The sequence below is a fragment of the Cervus canadensis genome, chromosome 12, assembly GCF_019320065.1.
Source record: "Cervus canadensis isolate Bull #8, Minnesota chromosome 12, ASM1932006v1, whole genome shotgun sequence".
In the NCBI taxonomy this organism is placed as follows: domain Eukaryota; kingdom Metazoa; phylum Chordata; class Mammalia; order Artiodactyla; family Cervidae; genus Cervus; species Cervus canadensis.
The window spans coordinates 29,154,419-29,179,406 of NC_057397.1; the positions used below are offsets into that span (position 1 = coordinate 29,154,419).

Sequence of the window (24,988 nt, forward strand, 5' to 3'; positions counted from 1 at the left end):
AGGGATTGGTGACTGATGGACCAGGATTTAGGAAGGTGCACAGTTAAACAGATTCTAGAATACACTGGAAATTTTAATTTTAAAAAGGAGAGGTTCTTCTTTTCTCTAAATAAAAGGAGGAGGAAAAGATGAGTGCAATTATGCATAAGTATAGAAATAAAAGTGTATGAAGGAGTTTCTTTCTAATGACCTCTTAATTCCTTTGAAGTAGGAAATGAGGTTTCTTGTGGAGAGGGGTGAGGGAATGAGGAAGAGGAATCAAGAAGTGGCAAAAGCTTGAACACCTGCCATGGGAGACTTGAAAGGGAACTTACTGAGGTCAAGCAACAGGATTGGCAAGCAGCATGAAAGGCCAGCTGAGGTGGGAAGCTCTGAACCTTTACTGTCCCTGGTTTGCCTGTTTTTGCAATCCTCTCCAGCCATTCTGGTCTCCCAGAAGTAGGAGTGGAAGCAGTGGATGGCTAGAGTGTCATATCTTCCTGGAGGTATGTCAGGAAATCAGAGCTTTTAAGAAATTGAATATAATTGATTTGAGTGTCACTATAAGAGTATGACCATGCATGAGGTTGAGTTTGTCTAGTTAAGGAAACTGACTCAGTGAAATGGACAGTCTAAAAGAATAAGTGTTAACCGTTTAGTTGAGTCCGACTCTTTGTGACCCCACAGACTGTAGCCTGCCAGGCTCCTCTGTCCATGCAATTCTCCAGGCAAGAATACTGGAGTGGGTTGCCATTTCCTTCTCCAGGGGATCTTCCCAACCCAGGGATCAAACCCACATCTTCTGTGTCCACACTGGCAAACAGATTCTTTACCACTGAGCACCTGGGAAGCCTTAGAGGCCCAGAAATTTTCTGTACCTGAGCCAGATACAGACATACCCTGTATTATATGTAGTTCTCGAGTCCTGGGTGAGGTGGTAGGCTATGGAGGAAAAGTATTAAATATAGCACACAATCTTAGTGACCCGCTGAAGGCTGTCAGAGGCCCACTGGTGTCCGAACTTCAGGTCCTCCTCCCCTAAAGTAGTATTTTTATGACTGGTATGGATAACTACTTCTAATGTTGGCCATATGTTATCTACTGTGTTTGCACAAATATGGTCTATTCTATTTTATTAAGGAGGGTAAAGAGCTGCTCTTAAAATTAGTCATAGAAAAAATTGTAATGATCAGAAAACTATCTAAAATAAGACTCTATCAATTGGCATTTGAACTTTAAAAACTTTTAAGTCTCACAATAAGAAACGACAAGCATAATGCCTCACGGAGTCAAGGAAAAATCGGGCAAAGGATCATTTTAAGTACGGTGGGATCAGTGTCCCAACCGCCACTAGGGGTCAGCACTGGACTCTCGATGTGATTCTGTTAGAGAAAAGACTGATTGTCTGAACAAGCAGATAATCAGTGAGATAAAAGATCACCACAATGAGATAACCATTGTTATCTCATGCAACCTGTCTTGAATCGTGAATGTGACTGTAGATCCCAGAAAACTGGAGAAAACATGAGCAATCGCTGGGGTGGGCTGCTCAGATATTCCATCTGTCAATATGCGGAAATCATAGCACTGTGTAATGTGGCCTTCAGAAGGCCCTGGGTGAAGCCTGGGTAGTCAAAGTACTTGAATCATACCCTTGCATCACATGGCAGCCGGGGTTTCGGAAACACTTACACAGTAGGGGTGGTACTGGCATCATTCTTCACTATTCTGTTCCTTGACTCTACACCAATCCTGGCCCAGTGGCTCCAGCTTCCTTGAGTCCCACTCACACCCTTGCTCCAGCTTTCTCTCAGCAGCTTATTATACTAAAGTGCCTTGTGAGGAGGAAAACTGTACTGAGCGCCAGTGTCTGAAATGGTTGTGGCGGTTTGAGAGATTTGGGGGCTGATCAAGGGGAAGGCTACAGTCATGAGAGCTAGTCACACACAGGTTTCGCTGGATGGTGCCTGAACAGGGCTGCATGAGAGGGGACGTCTCTGACGGCTGAGAGTGCCCAGAGGCGTATGGCATGGGGGTTACCATCGGAAGGCGGGAGGCCAAGGGAACACCCAGGTGAGAAGAAGGTTGGAAAGGGGGTTACGTATCTAAGTGATGTCACTCAGGAGCAGAGTGGGGAGTCTCTCAGTCAGAGAGTTCCAAGGGCCACAGCAGCTTGAAGTCTCACAACCACAAGACTCTCTTACCAATGGCCAGCAGACGTGGGGTGAGTCTTGCAGATATGTAAAGCATATAGGCTCTAAATGGCTAACAATCTACTTGTTTGGGTTATTTTAGAATTAACTGAGGGAATTCCCTGGCAGTACAGTGATTAGGACTCTGTGCTCTCACTGCCGAAGCCTTGGCATCAATCCCCGGTCAGGGAACTAAGATCCCACAAGTCTCACAGTATGGCCAAAAAAGTTAATAAAAAAATAACTGATTGTGTGGAAATTTGAGTTTGGCAATGATGGGCTTTTGAGCTAATGGGTGTCAGTCTACAGCAAAGAAATAAACAATAAATTATACACAGAGGCCCATTTCATATAACAGTGGTAAAAAGCTCTTTATGGAGTTAACATACAGTTGAAAGAAGAGAATATTGCTGCTGACTAGGTCACGATATAGGAGAAGACAAGCTAAGAGGCTGAGCGGGACTCAATCTTCCGAGAAGGGAGAACAAACCTGGACACTGGCCCTACACAAATGGAAATCCTGCAATTCTATTTAGATGCCAAAGTGCTGCAGCTCAGGGGAAAGGGCAAAATGGAAGTAAATCATCTGTGGTTGACAATTACTTTGGTAGTCCCCCATAAACCATATCCGCTGGTATTCATATCCTTGTGTAGTGCTCTTGAATTTGGGCTGGATTTCTGACCTGATTTAACTTAATAGAATGTGATGGAAGTGAGGATTACCTAAATCACAAAAAGGACTAGCAGCTTCTACTTTTGACAACATTTGAGAAGTATGACAACTACCCTGACATCATCTTGATGTGAGGCATCTGACCCAGCCATGTGGAGAAGCCACATGGAGGGGAGCAGAGTTCCCAGCCAACAGCCCTCACTGAGCTTCCATCATGGCAGCACCAACTGATCAGCAGGTCAGGGAAGCCATCTTGGAAGCAGACCCTTCAGTTCCAGTCAAAGCCAAAAAGCAAAGAAAAAACTGTTCCCACACAGTCCAACCCAATAGGTTGGCAACAGTGTAGGCAAAAAAAATAAAATACTGGTTTAAGCTACTAAATTTTACTGTAGCTTATTATACAGAAATAGACAGTGGCAACACCACCCTCCTATGGACTGTAACTGCACTTTGAGCCGTTGCGGTGACTGAGAAAGTCTCAAGTCCTAATATTGGATCAAGATGATCCCAGTTTTGTAAGATACTCCAGACATCTGAAAGTAGAACCTAAAAAATAGCATCTTCTTAGTATTCCAATTTGAAACCTGAAAATAAGAGAAAAGTATATTATATGTATAAATGTATCCAAAGAAAGCTGGTATAGCTTAATAATATCAAAGAAAAAAACTATTACTAGGGAAAAGAGGTGTATATTTCATAATAATAAAAGTTCAGTTCACCAGGAATATATAATAGTTGTGAATCTGTATGCTTCTAAAGAACAGGGCCTAAACTATAGAAAGCAAAAAGTGAACTATAAGGAAAAATATGCAAACCTACAGAACAGTGGGAGATTTCATTATACCTTGCTTGTAGAACAATAAAATGGCAAAGAATACAGAAGATTTGAACAAAAAGAATTAGAAAGAAAATTTATTGTCTTTATATGAAAAAAGCACTGAACAAGTACAGAATATATATTCTTTAAAGTATACATGAAACACATAAAAACTGAACATGTAATGAGACATAAAGCAAATCTCAAATTTTGAAGGATTTAAATCATATAGAATATGTTCTCCCACTCCAGGGAAATCAAATTGGAAAGCAAAAATAAAAAGATAGCTGGAAAATTCCCCTATGTTGTAAAATTTGGAGGCACAATTTAAAATAATTCATGGGTAAAATTATATGACAATTGAAATTAGAAAAGATACAGAAGTTAATATTTCATATTAAAACTTGTGGAATGTAGTTAAAGTAGTAGTTAGAGGGAAATTGACAGAATTAAATGCACGTATTAGAAAACTGAGTTCAGCAATAAATAAAATAACACATAATTAAGCATATCCCAGGAACATCAGTTTCATTTAACACTAAGAAATCAATCATATTAATAGATTGGAAAAGAAAACACGTATCTTCTCAACAGATGCAGAAGAAAGATTTGATTAAAATTCAATATTCATTCATTCTTAGTGAATTAGTTAAAGAAGGAAAGAAGAACCCCTGCTTTAGTCATTCTTACTTGATATTATACTGGAGGTCTTAGCCAGGACAATAAGATAAAGAAAAATGTAAATGATATACGGATTGAAATGAAAAAAAATTCATTATTTGCTAATTATATGATTGTGTATATAGAAAATACAAAAACCATATTATTTCTTAAAATTAATAAATGAACATTAAAAGTTTGTAGGAAAAAAATCAGTATATAAAAATCTTTTACATCTACAATAAATTAAGAAAAATATTTTAGGATCAAAACCATTCAAGCAACTCAGCGACGCTCTCTCTGAGCCTGCCCATGTGCCTATTCACATGTACGGTACTCTTTTTCTCCTAACAAACACTTTGCTTGTTTCACTACTTTCCCTTCTTTGTGGGAATTCTTTTCTGCAAAGCCAAGAAGCCAGGGCCTTGTCACTGACCACTGGGCTAGTGGTTAGGATTCCGGTGCTCTCACCATCAGGACCTGACCTCAATCTCTGGTCCAGACTGAAGCCCTGCTTCCAGCCACTGCAAGTCAAGGCCACCAGAGATCACTTAGGACAAGGTAGCAATCAACCCCCAAACAGTCAACCCAAAAATCAAGGAATTTAAAATGGGTAAACAATAGGTGGTGCAGTGATAAAGAACCCGCCTGCCAGTGCAGGAGAAACAAGAGAAACGAGTTTGATCTCTGGGTCAGGAAGATCCCCTGGAGAAGGAAATGGCAACCTACTCCAGTATTCTTGCCTGGGAAATTCCATGGACAGAGAAGTCTGGCAGGCTACAGTCCATGGGTTTGTAAAGGGTCTGACATGAGTGAATGACTGAGGAACACACACATAAACAATGGATGTAAATAAAAAACTCAGGGCGACGGTAAGTCTGAGGTGGCCAATTGGCTTTTCTAGGCTCCCTGACAAACCTCATTTATTATTCGAAGGAATAAAGCCTTCTCTGGCTGCAAGGTTAAAGCCCTCACAAAATATTTTTTTATGTTTCACCGAATATTAAATTCTAGTTTTGTTAATTGAAATCCATATTGACCAAGACCCATTTTCCAAATACTTTCTTACTGTTTTGTTTTATTGCTGAAACGTTTAACTGAATTATTCTAAAGCTTATCTCAGTAATCTATTTTAGGATAGAGATTAGATACCCTATAAGCTACAACTAGGAGAAACAAAATTACATGTACATATCAGTGAACTGTGCGCTAATTAGAGCTTATGGTGAAAACAACAAAAGAGTGATTTTAGTTTCTGGAGTAGGAAATTTTCAGAGGCAGAAAAGAATTATACCAAGAACAGTCAATTTGCATCATCAACTCAATGGACAGGAGTTTGAGCAAACTCCGGGAGACAGTGAAGGACAGGGAAGCCTGGCATGCCTGGCATGCCAGGCTCCTCTGTCCATGGAATTCTCCAGGCAAGAATAGTAGAGTGGACTGCCATTCCATTTCCAAAGGATCTTCCTGACCCAGGGATCGAACCCAGGTCTCCTGCATTGCAGGCAGATTCTTTATTGTCTGAGTCACCAGGGAAACATAACTGACAAATTCATGCCAAAGAACATTTTGGAAACTGTTCACACTACTGATGTTTCAGTCTTTCATGGAGATTCTCACAGTGTCCCAGATTCTATGAAATGACACTGTAACTATTACAGATGAGCAAGCCAAAATCCAAACAGTGGACATTGATCCAGACTCTAGCAACTTACAGGCTTTGACTTTGTGGGCACACCAAAAACGTGGGCATCTGGGAGAAAAAGCAACATACAGACTCTTCTTGGAAGCCTGACTGTAATGTGGATTCTCATTCATGCCTCAACATTCAATGGTATGCTACAGTTAAAAGAAAAATGTGAAGAAATCTATTGAAGACTCTTCAGCTGGAGAAATGTGAGCTGGACCTAAACTCAGGATAACATCACCTGACCAACAAAAAAGGCCTGTCCTCCCTTAACTTTGACTTTTTATGGACAAAATTTATCTGTCTGCTAGATTACACAACACTGGTAAAGACATAGTTCAAGCCTTGGCCACTGATGCTAAGTGAATCCCTACAACATTAAAACTTCATGAACTTAGCTTAACACACAAGGATCTTTTACAGTTGTTCAGTTCAGTCGCTCAGTCGTGTCCAACTCTTTGCAACCCCATGGACTGCAGCACGCCAGGCCTCCCTGTCCATCACCAACTCCCGGAGTTTACTCAAACTCATGTCCATTGAGTTGGTGATGCCATCCAACCATCTCATCCTCTGTTGTCCCCTTCTCCTCCTGCCCTCAATCTTTCCCAGCATCAGGGTCTTTTCAAACGAGTCAGTTCTTCACATCAGGTGGCCAAAGTATTGGAGTTTCCATCTATTTGCCATGAAGTAATGGGACCAGATGCCATGATCTTAGTTTTCTGAATGTTGACCTTTAAGCCAACTTTTTCACTCTCCACTTTCACTTTCATCAAGAGGCTCTTTAGCTCTTTGTCACTTTCTGCCATAAGGGTAGTGTCATCTGCATATCTGAGGTTATTGATATTTCTCCCAGCAATCTTGATTCCAGCTTGTGCTTCATCCAGCTCAGCATTTCTCACGATGTACTCTGCATATAAGTTAAATAAGCAGGGTGACAATATACAGCCTTGATGTACTCCTTTTCCTATTTGGAACCAGTCTGTTGTTCCATGTCCAGTTCTAACTGTTGCTTCCTGACCTGCATACAGATTTCTCAAGAGGCAGGTCAGGTGATCTGGTATTCCCTTCTTTCAGAATTTTCCACAGTTTATTGTGATCCACACAGTCAAAGGCTTTGGCACAGTCAATAAAGCAGAAATAGATGTTTTTTTGGAACTCTCTTGCTTTTCTGATGATCCAGAGGATGTTGGCAATTTGATCTCTGGTTCCTCTGCCTTTTCTAAAACCAACTTGAACATCTGGAAGTTCACAGTTCATGTATTGTTGAAGCCTGGCTTGGAGAATTTTGACCATTACTTTGCTAGCTTGTGAGATGAGTACAACTGTGTGGTAGTTTGAGCATTCTTTGGCATTGCCTTTCTTTGGGATTGAAATGAAAACTGACCTTTTCCAGTCCTGTGGCCACTGCTGAGTTTTCCAAATTTGCTGGCATATTGAGTGCAGCACTTTCACAGCATCATCTTTTAGGATTTGCAATAGCCCAACTGGAATTCCATCTCCTCCACTAGCTTTGTTCATAGTGATGCTTCCTAAGGCCCACTTGACTTCACATTCCAGGATGTCTGGCTCTAGGTGAGTGATCACACCATTGTGGAAATCTGGGTCATGAAGATCTTTTTTGTACAGTTCTTCTGTGTATTCTTGCCACCTATTCTTAATATCTTCTGCTTCTGTTAGGTCCATACCATTTCTGTCCTTTATTGAGCCCATCTTTGCATGAAATGTTCCCTTGGTATCTCTAATTTTCTTGAAGAGATCTCTAGTCTTTCCCATTCTATTGTTTTCCTCTATTTCTTTGCACTGATCACTGAGGAAGGCTTTCTTATCTCTCCTTGCTATTCTTTGGAACTCTGCATTCAGATGGGTGTATCTTTCCTTTTCTCCTTTGCTTTTGGCTTCTCTTCATTTCACAGCTGTTTGTAAGGCCTCCTCAGACAGCCATTTTGCTTTTCTGCAGTTGTTTAAAGGCTTGGTAATATTTCAGCGGCTCAGATGGTAAAGAATGCAAGAGACCTGGATTCCATCCCTGGGTCAGGAAGATCCCCTAGAGAAGGGAATGGCAACCCACTCCAGTATTCTTGCCTGGAGAATTCCATGGACAGGGGAGCCTGGCGGGCTACAGTCCATGGGGTTGCAAAGAGCCACACACGACTGAGCGACTTTCACAGGACAGGAACTTAGCTTAACACATGACAGACATTTTACAGTTGTTTAAAGGCTCGGTAATATTTCAGCTACATCAAACTTAATCCTTAATTGACATATTTGATTAAACAGTTTGTTCTATCCAGTTATTAGAGTACCTGGCTCAAAAGGATAAGGCCCAAGGAATTTTAATGTCTATTAATGCATAATGGAAAAAAATTATTTAGAGCATGGATTCTTAACAATCACTGGGCTCGTATCCCCAGTGGCATTACAAAGTGCACTGACGCTGGTACCAAGGAGCACTGACCTTATAGTGTAGTGAACACAAGTATCATGGGCCAGTTTCATGCGTTACCTATTGTATTTGGAGAAGAACATTGGTTGCCTCGTTTCACTGGGAAGTATTTGGACTTTGATAATCTTACCCAATGACTGACGGATTGGGATGAAGCTACAGAGGTCCTGCTCTGCGGACCAACTCCTCACATTTGGAAATCCTGCTTATTGGGAACTGTCATTAACTATCATGAATGGACTATCATGCCTAAATCCTACTTTTTTTAAAAAAATGGATGCTCGATTTTCTGTATTATAACCAATGATGTAGAAACTGTTTCTACATATCAGTTAGGAACCCCTTTTTCTGGATGCCTAGTACATGTTGATCATTTATATTGGAAGGGGACCACCTATTACTATCCCCCCATGAGAACTCAGGTATTATGGACCCAAATGTTATTTCCTACTTTGTCTGTTTCTAATATTAGCTTCCCCTGAGAACCTTTATGTAAGATTTTGCAAGGAACCAAAGTGCTACAAAATTTCATAGATAAATGTAATCATACCTTGATAGAACATTCTGCTGTTATTACTATTGCTGCCAAAAAGTTAATGGATATAGGAATTGATGTACAAAAACATACTTCTCATTCATGGTGGGACTTTTCTGTTTCTTTTTTTTTTTTTTCAGTACCAATAAGTTTTTATTTATTGTATATTCCCAAGGAAAAGAAAGGGAAGGGAAAAGGGTCAGCGTGTGTGTTACAAAATGATAGCAAATGGGAAAGGAAGTACCTGGCACAGCAAAATCAGCCATCAAATAAACACTGCCCAGATGGGGTCGCCAAAGCCCAAGGGGCTGTCTCCTGCAGTTCAGGAATGAGAAGAAGGGATGAGGGAAAGAACTGATGGGTACATGCTTTTCTACCCTCCCTCCCTCCCCATAAATTCAAGATTTCATACAAAGCTTTGGTTTCTAGCAGTAAACATGGAGTTACATTCATCCGTCTGCTATTAAACAATCTTGTGGCTACTTTGACCTAAGTTTCTTGCACCTACATAAAAGTTCCTGAGTGACTTGGATATACATTCATCCTTCCTTTCGTGGTCTCCCAGCCCCACCTTCTACATGGAAGGCCCCCTTCATTGCTCCTCTCTACCCTTGGATTAGAAATTAAAGTTGGTCTTGATCCATCCAAATACAGCAGTCCGTTTAGCATGAATCACATCAAGGAATGGACATGACTCGAGATTGGGAACAAGGGATGGAGAGATCTTAGCTTCTTCAGGATTTTTGCACAAATCACTTAATCACAGATACCCCACAAATTAAACGTATAGGTATATGGTCTATTTTAGGGGGCACAAACGTGGAAGAGAGGGGATAGGAATCTAGTTTTTAGGACAGATCTTGTTTGAAATAGGAAATAGAGGAAGGGGAACACAAAAGAAAGTGTAGTTCAAGACCCCCCCCCACCAACTTCAAGAAGAGGGGCCCCCAAGCTTATGTTTCAGATCTTTTTGCCTGGTGCAGAACATTTTGTCAAAGATGCTTTGGCTATTTTTCTCAATATAAAAAGAAGTTTGTAAACAATGAAACCCCAGAAGAACATGGAGAAGACCAACACATTATATTTACACAAACTAGGCCACCTAGCAATCACCAAATCAGCTACTTGTGAAGTCCTACAAAGCCCAGACAAATATAATAACTAGAGGGGGGCAGCAGTTAGGAGAGACAAGGATCAGACACACATCACCCAATGCGTTCTATTGCGGGACTTTTCTTTACTAAATCCCCTACGCTCAAAAAATTATTGCCTACCTGTTTAATCCCTTGTTTCTTGGATGATTTTTGTTTGACTATTTGGAATTGTGGTCTGACTTGCCAGGATTAAGAAAACCACTCATGTTATTTTTGCCTTATTCCTATGCTGTTCAGCCTAAACAACCCTGAGGCCCACTGTTAGGGAAATTAAAATGGAGGAAGTCTTGTTAGGGCTTCAGAAGCAGGACAGCAGGGCTCTGACCTGCTTCTGACCTGCCTGGACACAGCTCAGATTCCTTGTCTGCAAGCACACCAAGTCAGGTGCCACTTTAGATAAGAAAGGAATTCTTGGAATTCCAGAGCTCCTGAGGGTCTGGACACCAACCCCCCCCCCCCTTCCATCCCCCCTCCCCAGGGTCTAACGAAATCCTGTGACTCACAGGGTGAAACAAACAGCATTGTAAAAGTCATAAAAACCAGAGCTGCGTTTTTGTATGCAAACTGACGATGATATCAGTTTGTGGCCTGGGATTATAAACAGGACCCCACAAAACTGCAATTCGAAGTCTTACCTGTAGGGGGACGTACTGCTCTCGACCACTTCCCAGTTGGGACTCCAGATTGCTGTCAATGATGGAAGTCTGGGTGGATATCAGTCTAATTTGGTAAAGTATACTCTGTTGTTTTCGAGTTGCTAAGTCGTGTCCTACTCTTTCTTGACCGCATGGAGTATGGCCCACCAGGCTCCTCTGTTCATGGAATTTCCCAGGCAAGAATACTGGAGTGGGTTGCTATTTCCTCCTCCAGGGGATCTTCTCAGACCTAGGGACTGAACTCGCATTTTGCTTGGCAGGCAGATTCTTTGCCACTAAGCCACCAGGGAAGACCATATACTCTGCTACTTCTCTCTATCTCTCTCTCTTTTTTTTTTTCTATTTCTTTTAAGGACTGTGTATTGAAATTAAGCCAACTAATTGTCTATAAAAAATTGAAATTGTTTGTGTGTGTGTAAAGGTTTCTTTTGTTAATAAATCCTTCAAACCAAAAACGAAAGTAAAACTTCCAACAAAACAACAACCAAAAAAACACACAAAAAATTAAGTTCCTAGAAATAAAGCTAATAAAATATATGCAGAGCTTAAATGGTAAAATGATAATGCTGTAGCCACGCGTTCCGGAAGGACAGTGCAGACAGTGGAGTGCAGTTTATTACACCTGCGGGTCCAAGGCAGAGTCTCCTCTTAGCCAAGGACCCTGACCAGTTTTTGTGAAAACCTTATATAGCCTAAGTGTAGGTGCACAAACCTACCCCCCAAATTCCCTGACAATCAAAGTTAACCCATTATTCATATGCCTTAAGCCTAAGTAGTTAACAGTGGACAATTATCAATAGGCCTGTGGTCATACCCCAATAAGCATAATAGAATGTATGATTCTATTCTGTTACACAGATAATTAGGATATTCTTTTAGCGAAGGAAGAGAGCGGGGGGCCTCGTTTTCCAGTTGGTATGTTGCTTCCATAGATACTGGGCAGAGAGTTCAAAGTCCACAGTCCAGCCCAAGATGGAGTCCTGCTGTCAAGATAAAGCCTGTTTTGTTTGCTCCTTCAATAAAGTCTGAGTTCTAAATAAGTAGACATACCATACAAATATCAACCTCTAAATTAATCTACAGAGTCAAATGTAATTGTAATAAAAATCCCAACAGAGTAAGTGTGTGTGTGTAAACTGACAAGCCAATTCTAAAATTTTTGTGGAAATATAGAGGGACCAGCATAGCCACAAAATTCTTGAAGAACAACAATGTGGAAGAATTTGTTCTTTAATATACTAAGACATATTTTAAAAACACCATACCTAAGACTGTTATTAGCTCAGAAGTAGCCAAACATACCAATGTAGGAGAACAGAGATCCTAAAATATAGGAAAAGGAATTTATCTTTTTAATAAATGGTGCCAGGGCAATTACATATCTAGATTTTTTAAATGAAATTGTATGCTTACTTTCTAATACATTTAAAAATCAACTATAAATGCATCAATGAATTCTATGTGAAAGTCCAATCTATAAAAAGTTTAGAGTTGAAGGGTTTATAGGACAATATACTCCCTAATTCAGGAAAAGACTGATCAATTCAACTAATTAAAGTTAAGAATTCCTGGACACACAGGTGGCCAAAAAGCACATGAAAAGATGCTGAACATTACTAATTATCAGAGAAATGAAAATCAAAACTATAATGAGGTATCCCCTCACGTAGGTCAGAAAGTGAAAGTGAAAGTTTAGTCACTCAGTCGTTTCTGACTCTTTGTGACCCCATCGACTGTAACCTACCAGGCTCCTCTGTCCATGGGATTTTCCAGGCAAGAGTACTGGAGTGGGTTGCCATTTCCTTCTCCAGAGGATCTTCCTGACTCAGGGATTGAAGCCAGGTCTCCCACACTGTAGGCAGATGCTTTACCATCTGAGCCACCAGGGTTAGAAAGGCTATCATCAAAAAGTCTACAAACAATAAATGCTTTAGAGGCTGTGGAGAAAAGGGAACCCTTCTACTCTGTTGGTGGGAAGGTAAATTGGTTCAGCCACTACAGAGAACAGTATGAAGGTTCATTAAAAAACTAAAACTAGAGTCACCATATGATCCCGCAATCCCACTCCTGGGCATATAGCCAGAGAAAATGATCATTTGAAAAGATACATGCACTCCAATGTTCACTACAGAACTGTTTACAATAGCCAAGACATGGAAGCAACCTAAATGTCTAGCAACAGACGAGTGGGTAATGAAGATGTGGTGCATATATAAAATGGAATACTATTCAGCCATAAAAAGAATGAAATGATGTCATTTATAGCACCATGGAGGGTGCTACATCATCTTCAATTGAAATTATCACACTACTAATGAGATGGATGAAACTGGAACCCATTATACAGAGTGAAGTAAGCCAGAAAGATAAACACCAATACAGTATACTAACGCATAAATATGGAATTTAGAAAGATGGTAACGATAACCCTATATGCAAGACAGAAAAAGAGACACAGACATACAGAGCAGACTTTCGGACTCTGTGGGAGAAGGCGAGGGTGGGATGTTTCGAGAGAACAGCATCGAAACATGTATATTATCTAGGGTGAAACAGATCACCAGCCCAGGTTGGATGCATGAGACAAGTGCTCGGGCCTGGTGCACTGGGAAGACCCAGAGGGATCGGGTAGAGAGGGAGGTGGGAGGGGGGATAGGGATGGGGAATACATGTAAATCCATGGCTGATTCATGTCAATGTATGACAAAAACCACTACAATATTGTAAAGTAATTAGCCTCCAACTAATAAAAATAAATGGAAAAAATAAAAATAAAAAATTTAAAAAAACAGACTGGTAGAGAGTAGTAAGTAGAATTATTCCACTGCCTCAAAGGAGGTAGATCTTAGGAGCCTTTGGTAATTACAACTATAAATCAATATTGATCTTATCTGCCACTCAGTGAATTCATTATGCTTTTCAGTTGAAAGCTGTTATTGGATTTTGAAGTGAAAAGTACAGGTATTGATGATATTTCTAATATTAGTTATTACTCAGTTGCTAAGTCATGTCCAATTCTTTGTGACCCCATGGACTGCAGCACTCCAGGCTTCTCTGTCCTTCATCTCCCAGTTTGCTCAAACTCATGTACATTGAGTTGGTGATGCCATCCAACCATCTCATCCTCTGTTGTCCCCGTCTCCTCCTGCCCTCAATCTTTCCCAGCATCAGGGTCTTTTCCAGTGAGTCAGCTCTTCGCATTAGGTGGCCAAAGTATTGGAGTTTCTGCTTTAGCATCAGTCCTTCCAATGAATATTCAAGGTTGATTTCCTTTAGGATGGACTGGTTTGATCTCCTTGCAGTCCAAGGGTCTCTCATCAGTTTTCTCCAACACCACAGATACATATATATGTACACACACACACACACACACATCAGTATTAGTTATATATATATATCAGTAACTAGCAATATAGTTATAGCCATATCAGACTAACAGTGATTAAGAGTATAGAAAGATTTGGAATTAAAGGCACACATTCTGATTGAACATTATTATTAGTTTTAAGTATAAAATGAAATTACAAGAAAGATCTTTAAAATGAATAGGCAATGTTGGCTTCCGTGGTGATTCAGCTGGTAAAGAATCTGCCTGCAAAGCAGAAGACCTGGGTTTGATCTCTGGGTTGGGAAGATCCCCTGGAGAAGGGAATGCCTACCCACTCCAGTATTCTGGCCTAGAGAATTTCATGGACTGTATAGTCCACAGGGTGGCAAAGAATCCGCACGATTGAGTGACTTTTACTCACTTCACTTCGTATTTATATGTACTTCAAGCATCCCTCTTTTTACTCTAAATTCCATATGTGTTTTCCTGATGTATGGACAATACCCAAGGAGGTGAGTCATTGATCGATTAACTTGACTGTGTGACTTTGGCAATTGTGTGAGCAGTTGTGTGACTTTGGCAGCTGCCTCTGTTGGCCATACTTTCTGAGGATTCCTCAGAGCCAAGAGCATCTGCCAAGAGGAGTCAAACGCTGCTGATGACCAGGAATTGGATTTGTTACAGATGGAAGTGCTCCAGCCTCTGAATTTGCCAACTCCATTGTTAGAGAAATGTGATAAATGGTTGTGTGCCTCTGCCCTTGTAAGCTAACAAAGATCCAAGCAGCTTAAAATGATAGGCTCCACTGGCTAAGTCTTGGGCAGTGGGCATCCATCTACAACTGAACCCTAGAAATAAAAAGTATATGTAAAGAGACATTTTCCAGGTGTTTTTCTTCTAGGGCAGAAATAATAGCCTTTGCATTTGGTTGTCCTGGACACAGTCTCTGGAACTGGCAAGGGGAAACGCTGCAATTGTGTTCCAGGGCATGGAGTGAGAATTCCAGGAATACTGAGCCATTAAAATGAATGTGCTTCAAAAATCCACTTGAAGCTTTTTGATAATGATTGTTGTATTATTGAAGTTTGAGGACTTCTTTCTTCCTTCCTTCCTCTCTACTTTAATTTGGTAGTGGGTTATTTAAGAGAGCAAACTCTAAACTCTCAACTATTAAAAAAGCATAAAATTTTTTAGCCGGAGCTTAAAAATGCTTAGGGAAAGAAACTACATGAGTAGTATGTATAATTTTTTTATAACAACAACAAAAAAAGAATCACTTATAATCCCAGTTAAGTGTGGTTATAACCTTCCATTTTTCTCTTTACTTATTTTTCTGCTATATTTTCCCTATATAAAGGCATATTTACAATAGTCTGCGTGCATATGTACATGCGTACATGTATAATGTGTATATGTGCGTGCACACATCAAGGTCACCAAAGATCTCTATATCACTAAATCCAGCAATCTCTTCTCAGTCGTCATTGCACATGACCTGTCAATGGTATTTGACACAAGTGACCGCTCTCTTCCTTGAAATACTTTGTTCACTTGGATCCTAAGATCCCATATTCTCCAAATTTTCCCTTCTGTACCATTGGTCTTTCTTTCTTCTTCTGTTTTGTGTTTCTTCCTTCCAAAACTCAGCCCTGGGACTTAGCTTGGATCCAACTCTCTTGGGAATCTTTTCCAGTTCCATGGCTCTAAATACCATCTACCTGCTGAGAACTCCCAAATGTACATCCCCCAGAGTAATTCTCATTTGAACTCCAGGCTCATATATCTCTACTCCATTACACTTGGAAGTCTAACAGGCATCTCAAAGGTGTTCAAATAGAACTCTGAATCCTAGCAAACCATTTCCTACCACCGAAAAAAAAATCTCTTGCCAACTTTTTAAGTTGTAACTCCAAACTGCCAGTTACCTGAGCTGAAACTTCGATGCTATCCTTGATTCTTCTTTTTTCTTTCACATCCCACACCCAATCCATCAGCTAGCCCCCAAAGTGTATCCAGGATCTGACCACTTCTAACTAATCCACTACCACACTGGTCCAAACCACCATGAACTTTCCCTGAGAGAGCCTCCGGCTTTTGCATTTGTCTTCTCCAAGACTTGAATGATTCTTCTAAACTTAAATTCGGATCATACCACTTTTCTTCTCAAAACACTCCAGGGGGAAAGAAAAAAAAAATACTCCAGGGGCTTCCCACATCACCCTGACCAAATGCCACAGTCCTTGAAATGTCTTATTAACATTTTCTATGTCTTACTTTTTAAATGTAAGAATATGTGGGAGGCAGCACAGTGCTTGGGGTCAGATCGCCTGTGTTCAAAGCCTGGCTCTGGTTATTAGCTGTATGATGCTGGGCTTCTCTGCTGGCTCAGGGGTAAAGAACCTGCCTGCAATGTAGGAGCTACAGGTTCAGTCCCTGAGTCAGGAAGATCACCTGCTGAAGCAAATGGCAACCTGCTCCAGTATTCTTGCCTGGAAAATCCCGTGGACAGCCCATGGGGATGCAAAATAGTTGGACAGGACTTAGGGACTAAGCAACAAAAACATGACGTTGGGCAAGTTACTTAGCCTCTCATCTCAGTGGCTAAATTTCCTCACTGTAAAATGAGATTACTATAATATTAATCTCATAGAACTGTGGTGAAGATTAATGAATTAATATTTATAACATGCTTACAATAGTGCTGGCATGTAGTAAACATTATAAATGTTTTTAAAATGACAAAATTGGCATTTTTGTGCTATTAGCAGAAGATTTTTATCATAAATTCTGCACATAAAAAATGTCTCCAGTAAGAATTTATAGATACCCCAAACATCTCTCAAAAAATAAGGATGAAATGCGTTTGATGAAACAAATTTAAAATGAACTATAGGGTCAGAAAGAGTCGAACATGACTGAAGGGACTTAGCATGAATGCATGCATCCTTGTTTTATTCTTCTTGTTTATTCTGAGTTCAGAGTTAGAATTTATTACACACCATGACTTATGTTTTTAAACATTTTGGTGCTTTTTTAAGCATCCTGATGCTAAATTGCTTATTCATTCACCTACTTCCTAACCAGCAATGCTTTAATTCCTAAAATAGGTGTTTGGGGTTTTTTTTTTTTTGTTTATTTTATAGATTGGTTTACAAGATACACTTTATGTTTTTTTGCTCTACTTATGCCTTTTATTAATGCATTGAAGTGAAACAATTCAATCTACACTGATAAACAAAAGCTTAAGGTGCATTCCTACATATACCTATTAAATATTATGGGTACAACAGGGAGAGTAAGTCACGTGGAATTTCCATAGAGAGTCATATAATTAATTGATTTTGTAGAGGAAAAACACTACAGACTCAATATTGAACAAGGCTTTTATCAATTTAAATCTGTCTGTGGAGGGAGGGGGAAAGAGTCCCTAGCCAGAGCCTGATAGCTCTGTTCTCTGATAGCTATGAGCCTCATAGCTCAGTTCTTACATCCATTTTACACTTTTAATACTTCATTATAACTGAAGAATAAAGAACACTCACAAACCACCCCCCCTCCGCACAACACACACACACAGCAACACAACATTTATTCATACCCTTCTGGAATTGCATTATGATCCACAGAGGACAGAAGGCCTTGGACTCACAAGAAAACTTCTACAGATTATTTCAAGTGGGAAGACCTCTTTGAAAATAGGTCAGATACACATTTGAATAGAAGGTAAGTCACAGTATTTGTCCATAAAAACAAAAGGGAGTTAGGATTTGTGAAAAAAAAAAATGTGAATCAGTCATAAAATTTATTCAAGGGTGTATAAATGAGAGATTTTTTTTTTTAACTTTTTCTTTTGTATTGACATATAGCGAATTAACAATGCTGTGAATAGTTTCAGGTGAACAATGAAGGGACTTAGCCGTACATAAACATGTATCCATCCTCCCTCAAGCTCCCCTCCTGTGCAGCCTGCCACATGACATTGAGCAGAGTAAGATCTCTTTTTTTGACAGCTGAGTTTAACTTTTAGAATATATGGTGTGATGTTTTGTTAATTCTGGAAAAGTCTTGTGGTTCTAAACGAAATTGTGGTGTAAACTGGTCCTATTGCTGGAACTCTTAAAGGCCTCTGCATGTTGAGGTGGACTACACATGAACTTCCGGGCAAAAATTAACTTCACATATTTGCCAATAGCAAAATCGCTCAGACTCAACAACTATGCAGCTATGGAGAATTCCTTTGAGGATGTGAGGGGGAAAACAGTACCATTGAGCCTATACATTAGAAACACAAATTGATAACGAAACCTTGCTTAAATCAATATTATTGTGAAATTTATCATGTCGTGGTATTTACATGTATAAAAGATGAACAAATGAACAATGCCCTTCTAGAATATCATTGTAATTCCTGTTGAATAACACTTTTCCTCACTTCTTTTTAATTTTAAAAGAAAATTGGCCTTAAAACACCATCCAGACAAGAATCCAGATGATCCAGGGGCTGCTGAAAAGTTTAAGGAAATCAACAACGCCCACACAATTCTTACTGACACGTCAAAAAGAAACATTTATGACAAGTACGGATCACTGGGACTCTATGTGGCCGAGCAATTTGGAGATGAAAATGTTAATACCTACTTCATGCTGTCAAGCTGGTGGGCAAAGGTGAACTGGATTTTTTGTTTCCCTTGAAAAAAATTTCCTGAAAGGTCATGATATTATTCACTCTTTTAGACTCCATCCTAAAGAAAGCCTAACCTTAGTATATTACTAAACTCTTATTAATAAAAGAGCTATCACTTTGACTGAAAGCTGTTATGGTATTTAAGGATCATTTTTGCTTTAGCTTACCAAGTGATTATAAAATACAGCAGGACTTAAAATACTTCTAGACATTAATTATGTTTGAATTTGATGCTTCAGGTTAATTCTGACTGCCCTCCCTACTCCCATAATGACTAATTAAAACTGACTCATTGCTAAAAACCAAAAATAATTAATTAGTGTGACAACTGTTTAAAAATTATTATGGGACAAATTTAGCTATGTACTTTCCTGTCTATAGCACAGGCTACATCAGGGAACACAATGCTAGGGAGAATGCATGGAAATCATGTCATAGGTTCACGTGAAGCCTGATGTGGGGCAGTGGAGAAGGAAATGAGGGGGAAAGGTGAGAGTTAAGTAGTGGAGGACACTGAGTTGGAGAGAGAGAGAGGAAGAGAGAGGGAGAAAAAGGATATCTAGTCAAGAGAAAGGCAGCATTGTTAGGACTTAGTGCAATCAGAATTGACTTTTGACAGTAGTGTGATTTCCTAGGAATTCCTCAGATAGGCATGTTTGATGATAGTTTCATATTTGTTTATGAGTATTCAAGGCTTCCCAAGTGGTGCTAGTGGTAAAGAATCTGCCTGCCAGCGCAGGAGCCAGAGGAGACCCGGGTTTGACCCCTGGGTCTGATCCCTGGACCAGGAAAATCCTCTGGAATAGGAAGTGGCAACCCAATACCCCAGTATTTTTGCCTGGAGAATTCCATGGACAGAGGAGCCTGGTGGGCTACAGTCCTTGGGGCCACAAAGAGTCAGACACAACTGAGCACACACACACATACAAATATTCATATCCTTATCTTATGATTATAGTATTTTTACATTTGAATCATACATATAGTCCATTGGCAGCTTTTTTTGGACAGTTCGTGTACATATAGTAAGTTAACGGTTCATATATCTCGTGAAATCACATGAGCTCTCATGTAACATGAAATCACATGTTACAACTCAATCCACATGAGTTGTAACAAATCATTTAAGAAGCTGCAGATCTCCAGAGTCAGGAGTCATGCTCAGTAGTACTCTGATTGCCACCTTCTTCCACAAAAATAAATCTTGCTAAATTGAGTGGTTGTACATATGCAGGATGATAGAGGATACCCCTGGTGGCTCAGACAGTCAAGAATTTGCCTGCAATGCAAGATACCTGGGTTTGATCTCTGGGTCAGGAAGATCCCCTGGAGAAGGGCATGGCAACCCACTCCAGTGTTCTTGCCTGGAGAATCCCATGGATAGAGGGGCCTGACAGGCTACAGTCCATGGGATCGCAAAGAGTCAGACATGACTGAATGACTAACACTTTCACTGTCATGGGGAGAGCAAGTCTGCAGCCTAAAGCCTCCTTTGCCTTCTGCAATCCTCAGAATTCCTCAGAATTCCACTGAAACCCCCTTTCTTTACTATTGAGGACTTGGGAGGGAGACAAATTTCTGCCAAGAGGACGTGGAACTTGGAATGAGAATGTAAATATTATCAATGTCATTTATGATGATAGATTGAATGTTTATGTAAAATACAGGTTTTTGTGGGCTTACCTGGGAACCTAACATCCAGATATGACATAATGTCCATGGGAAGATATGTCCAGAGTTATAGATAATTAAACACTAGTACCCAATTGCATATTGGAGCCTACCTGCATAAAAAGGAGAATTGATTCCCTTGTCCAGAAGTTGACAAAATTGATCAAAATTCATAGAGCTAAGCAGAAGCTGTTAAGTAGTGTAAGGATACATGTGCTAAGTTGCTTCAGTCTTGTCCAACCTTTTGCAACTGCCAGGCCCCTCTGTCCATGGGATTCTCCAGGCAAGAATACTGGAATGGGTTACCATTTCCTTCTCCGGGGAATCTCCCCAACCCAGGGACTGAACCCCCATCGCTTATGTCTCCTGCCTTGGCAGGCAGGTTCTTTACTACTAGCACCACGTGGGAAGACCAGTGTAAGAGATATACATAAAATAATTCCTGATGTGGTTCTTTAAAAATAAGGCTACAAAAAAATCTACCTTCCCTTCTGCTTGTGCCAAAGCCTCATTGCACAGTATCCATCAGAGTGCCCCAGCACATGATGATCATGTTTTAAGTACGCACTACATGTATAAATCAGTGTACCGATTTGAAAATGTGTATTTGAAAAACAATGAACACCTACTTGTATCTTATACTACACTAAGCTCTGTGAGGATAAGGCAAGGTTATTTCTGAAATAGGCAAGCAATCCAGCTGGAATAACTAAAGAATAAAACATGTATTAAAGGAAATTTTCAGAGAGGAGAAAAAACTTGGGAATGGAATAGGAAAAGCAAAAAAGGACAAGAGTAGGTAAAGAAGGGGGTAGCATGTTGGGGAAACAGCTCCAAAACACTGCACAGGAGGGGTCTTAGAGGCTGTTGGTGAGGAGGAAGCTTTTTTGTACTTTTCAGACTAATTTAAGAAATTTACAACTCTATGAAAATGCAGAGAATTCACAGCAAAAAAACTGTAGGTGTGAGGGTGTATGAAATCACTTCCAATTTCAAATACCATATTTTCAATAAAATCGTAAACTTATTTTGCTCAGTTAACAAAGGTGGCCTTGTTTTCACTGCAGATTAGGAGAGTGTAATCTTTTAATCTTTAGCTATGGTGAGTTTAGTGAGGAAACTTTTTATATGCTTGTGGGGAAATCCTGGTGTTGTGCACTAGGAGGAAAAAAATCATTTGTTTATCTACTAATCAATAATCAATCAATACATTCATTCATTCAGTAGGTATTTCTTGTCTACCACATGCCAAATACTAAACATGGAGGTAGAGAAGGGATTGAAAGATGACTAATATATAGTTCTAGCCTTCAAGAGGCTCATGGTCTGAGACAGAATTATAAACTGATCACTGTCTTAAACTTTTCAGAATAACTGAAAAGTTTTGTCTTGTCAACAAAACAAGACTATGGTGGACATTTGTATGGAGTGTGGTTGGGGCACAAAGGAGGGAGTAACTGTTCTGGTGCATAAGTGCTAAGTCACTTCGGTCATGTCTGACTCTTTGCGACCCCATGGATGTAGCCCACCAGGCTCCTCTGTCCATGGGATTCTCCAGGCAAGAGTACTGGACTGGTTTGCCATGCCCTTCTCCAGGGGCAATTGTTCTGGGGGAGGTGAGCTTTCCGGAAAGATGTTGGAGAGGATTGCTGAGATAAACTTACACACAGAGTGGCTATCTGTTAGATGACTAGGGGGTGGGGCAGGGGATGTCCAGGCAGATGAGTCCACAGGGAGAGCAGAGCTACGGCAAATCCGGCAGGAAGGGGAGCCATGCTGGTGCAGGGGAGGCACTGGGGGAGGCCAGATGACCACTAATAAGGAGCTCCAGCCTCTTCTAAAAGGCAAGTAGAGTTGCTGCATGGGTTCACAAGAACACGCATGTCAGAAAATTCCAGCAGCAATGTGCAGACTGGGTTAGAGGCAAGAGTGGCCACAGGTAGGTCAGTTTTGAGGCTACTGAAGTGTCCAGAGCAGAGATAAGGGAAAGTGAAAGTCACTCAGTTGTTTCCGACTTTTTGCAACCCCATTGGCGATACAGTCCATGGAATTCTCCAGGCCAGAATACTGGAGTGGGTAGCCTTTCAGGATAAGGGGCTCTGTTCTAAAGCCCTACCACTCAGGATACAGATGATGGGGGTGGAGGGGGGTGGTGCGGGACAAAGGTCCCGGAGAGACTGCAAGACTTGGTGACTGAGAGAATAACGTGGCGGCAGGGCTGGCTATCCATGGCTCTTCTTTGGTGAGAGTGGTTCGTGCCCGTGGTCAGCTCATCTGACCTGTACAGGGTATGTTTTCTGGTTTGTTTTGTTTGCTCTGCTCTTAATAATGATCACTGTGACTTAAGAATAAAGAAGAAAATGTCATACCTCATGACTTTGACTGCAAGTCACTTGTTCCTGGCTCGTTAGGCAAAACTTTATGAGAAATTTGTTTCCAAGGAAACAGAAAAGATAGTCCTCCACGGAATAAGGAATGAGGGTGAATATGCAGTTTGTGAGATGAGAACTGTGATGCCTCCAGGTCTCTGGAGGTACACGGGCAAAACACTTGATTTCTGGGATCTCTTACACCCCTGTACCCCTCACCCCTGTTTTGCTTTGCCTCTCTTTCCTCTAGACTCTGTTTGTCATCATTGGCCTCTTGACCGGCTGCTATTTTTGCTGCTGTCTGTGCTGCTGTTGCAACTGCTGCTGTGGACGCTGCTGGACTAAGTCATCGATGCCAGAAGAGGACTTCTACGTGTCTCCAGAGGATCTTGAGGAGCAGATCAAGACAGACATAGCAAAAGGTGGAGTGAGACGAGAATAGAGTAGTGGGTGTCCCTTCACGTGCCTGGCCAAGCACCAGGTCCCATGGTGATGGTCATTGACAAAGTGAGAGAGATGCAACGAACAAACTGGGGGAAGAATCCCACAGACTTTTTCCTTTGGTACCTGTTTTGAGGAAGATAAGAGGAATTTATCTTTACCAGTCACAGAAAAAAAGCACAACCTGACACTGAAAGAAGTCATGAGATATGCTGATCACAAAGCAAAGGTTCATAGTTTCATTATGAGAGAGTGAACCATGGATCCAGGGAGGCTGGGTGGGAATCCCAGGGGTAGGACAGCCAAGGTAGATATTTATCCCAGGAAAAGCACTTCAGTCTGTTAGTTTAGGTTCATGCTGTGCTCAGTCATGTCTGGCTTGGACTATAGGCCACCAGGCTCCTCTTTCCATGGGATTCTCCAAGCAGGAATACTGGAGTGGGTTGCCATGCCCTCCTTCAAGGTATCTTCCTGACCCAGGGGTCAAACCCATATCTCCTGTGTCACAGGCAGATTCTTTACCATTGAGCCATCAGGGAAGCCCTGTTATGTTAGGATCTCTATTCAAATAGAAGGGAATGGACATCAAGAGAAGTCAGCAACCCTTGACTTTTCTTCTTTTTGATTACTTTAAAAATGCATTTGGGTAAAACTGGTGGAGGGTAGCCTTCCCTGGAAATTCGGGTTCTTTCATATCCACACATTCAGAGCTAGCTTCGAACCAGCATCAAGCATGTCATCCTACAAATGGGACTGTTTGCTAGACCACCTCTGTGTGTTTATCAGTGTGTACGCATGGCCATGGTATATTCCTTGATTCTTCAAGTTCACTCATTGAACAAAAAAATGTAAAGAAAGGTAAAATCTCTTAGAATTCACAACATTAGGAATACTCCATACTCTCTGGGAAATGCCTTTGTTTAAACAAACTGGAGTCAAACCTGTCATTGTCCTCTCTGTCTTGCAGTCATATGCCGCTGTCATTTTCTCCTGCAGAATGGATCATTATTCTAGATAACAGGCTTTATCACTAAGTCACAGAGCAGCCTGGAAATAAAAGAATTACTTGATAATTAGGCAGTGATCCCTGGAGGAGGGCATGGCAACCCACTCCAGTATTCTTGCCTGGAGAATTCCATGGTCAGAAGAGCCTGGCGGGCTGCAGTCCGTGGGGTTGCAAAGAATCAGACATGACTGAAACAACTGAGCAAGCACTCAGACAGAGATGCAGGACGCACTTCCGTGGACTGATTCTTTTGATGACAGTAAAGCACAAATTCCATGACATGAGACAGAGCAGAGACTGTTTTAAACGTTCTGAGGTACTTTTAATTTCCTATCAAATGTGATGCTAAGTAATATCCAATTATTACCCACCCTGACTCCAACTTAAAGGAGTCATGTGAACCTGGCTTGGTCTCAGACCATTTCAGGGTTGGGATATCAGAAGGGAAGTCTATGCCAGCTGTGACTCCTTCCTATAGGGACCAGTGGGTAGCCAGTGTGGCAGATGGGGTTTGCTCCTACCATTTTTTATTACTGCCCCTGTGGCCAAATTGTAGGCCCATGGTGAAATACAACTTTCTTTTGCTTAATTTGGGATACAAAAGGACACATATTTAATGGGGCCTACATACCAAAAAAGAGTAAGCAAGCTATATTACTCACGAATAGGTTAAACAGAAATATATATGTGTAA

At 40.7% G+C, this 24,988-nt stretch overlaps 1 protein-coding gene across 3 annotated transcripts in view; it reads left to right on the forward strand.

Annotated features, from left to right (window-relative positions):
• The window catches only part of DNAJC5B (DnaJ heat shock protein family (Hsp40) member C5 beta), a 92,454-nt gene that overhangs the window by 57,631 nt on the left and 9,835 nt on the right, over positions 1-24,988 (forward strand). For all 3 annotated transcript variants that reach the window (XM_043483786.1, XM_043483785.1, XM_043483784.1), the window contains 2 exons: positions 18,576-18,789; positions 23,099-23,270. In XM_043483786.1, coding sequence (XP_043339721.1) covers positions 18,576-18,789; positions 23,099-23,270 — 386 coding nt within the window. The remainder of the gene's footprint in view (positions 1-18,575; positions 18,790-23,098; positions 23,271-24,988) is intronic.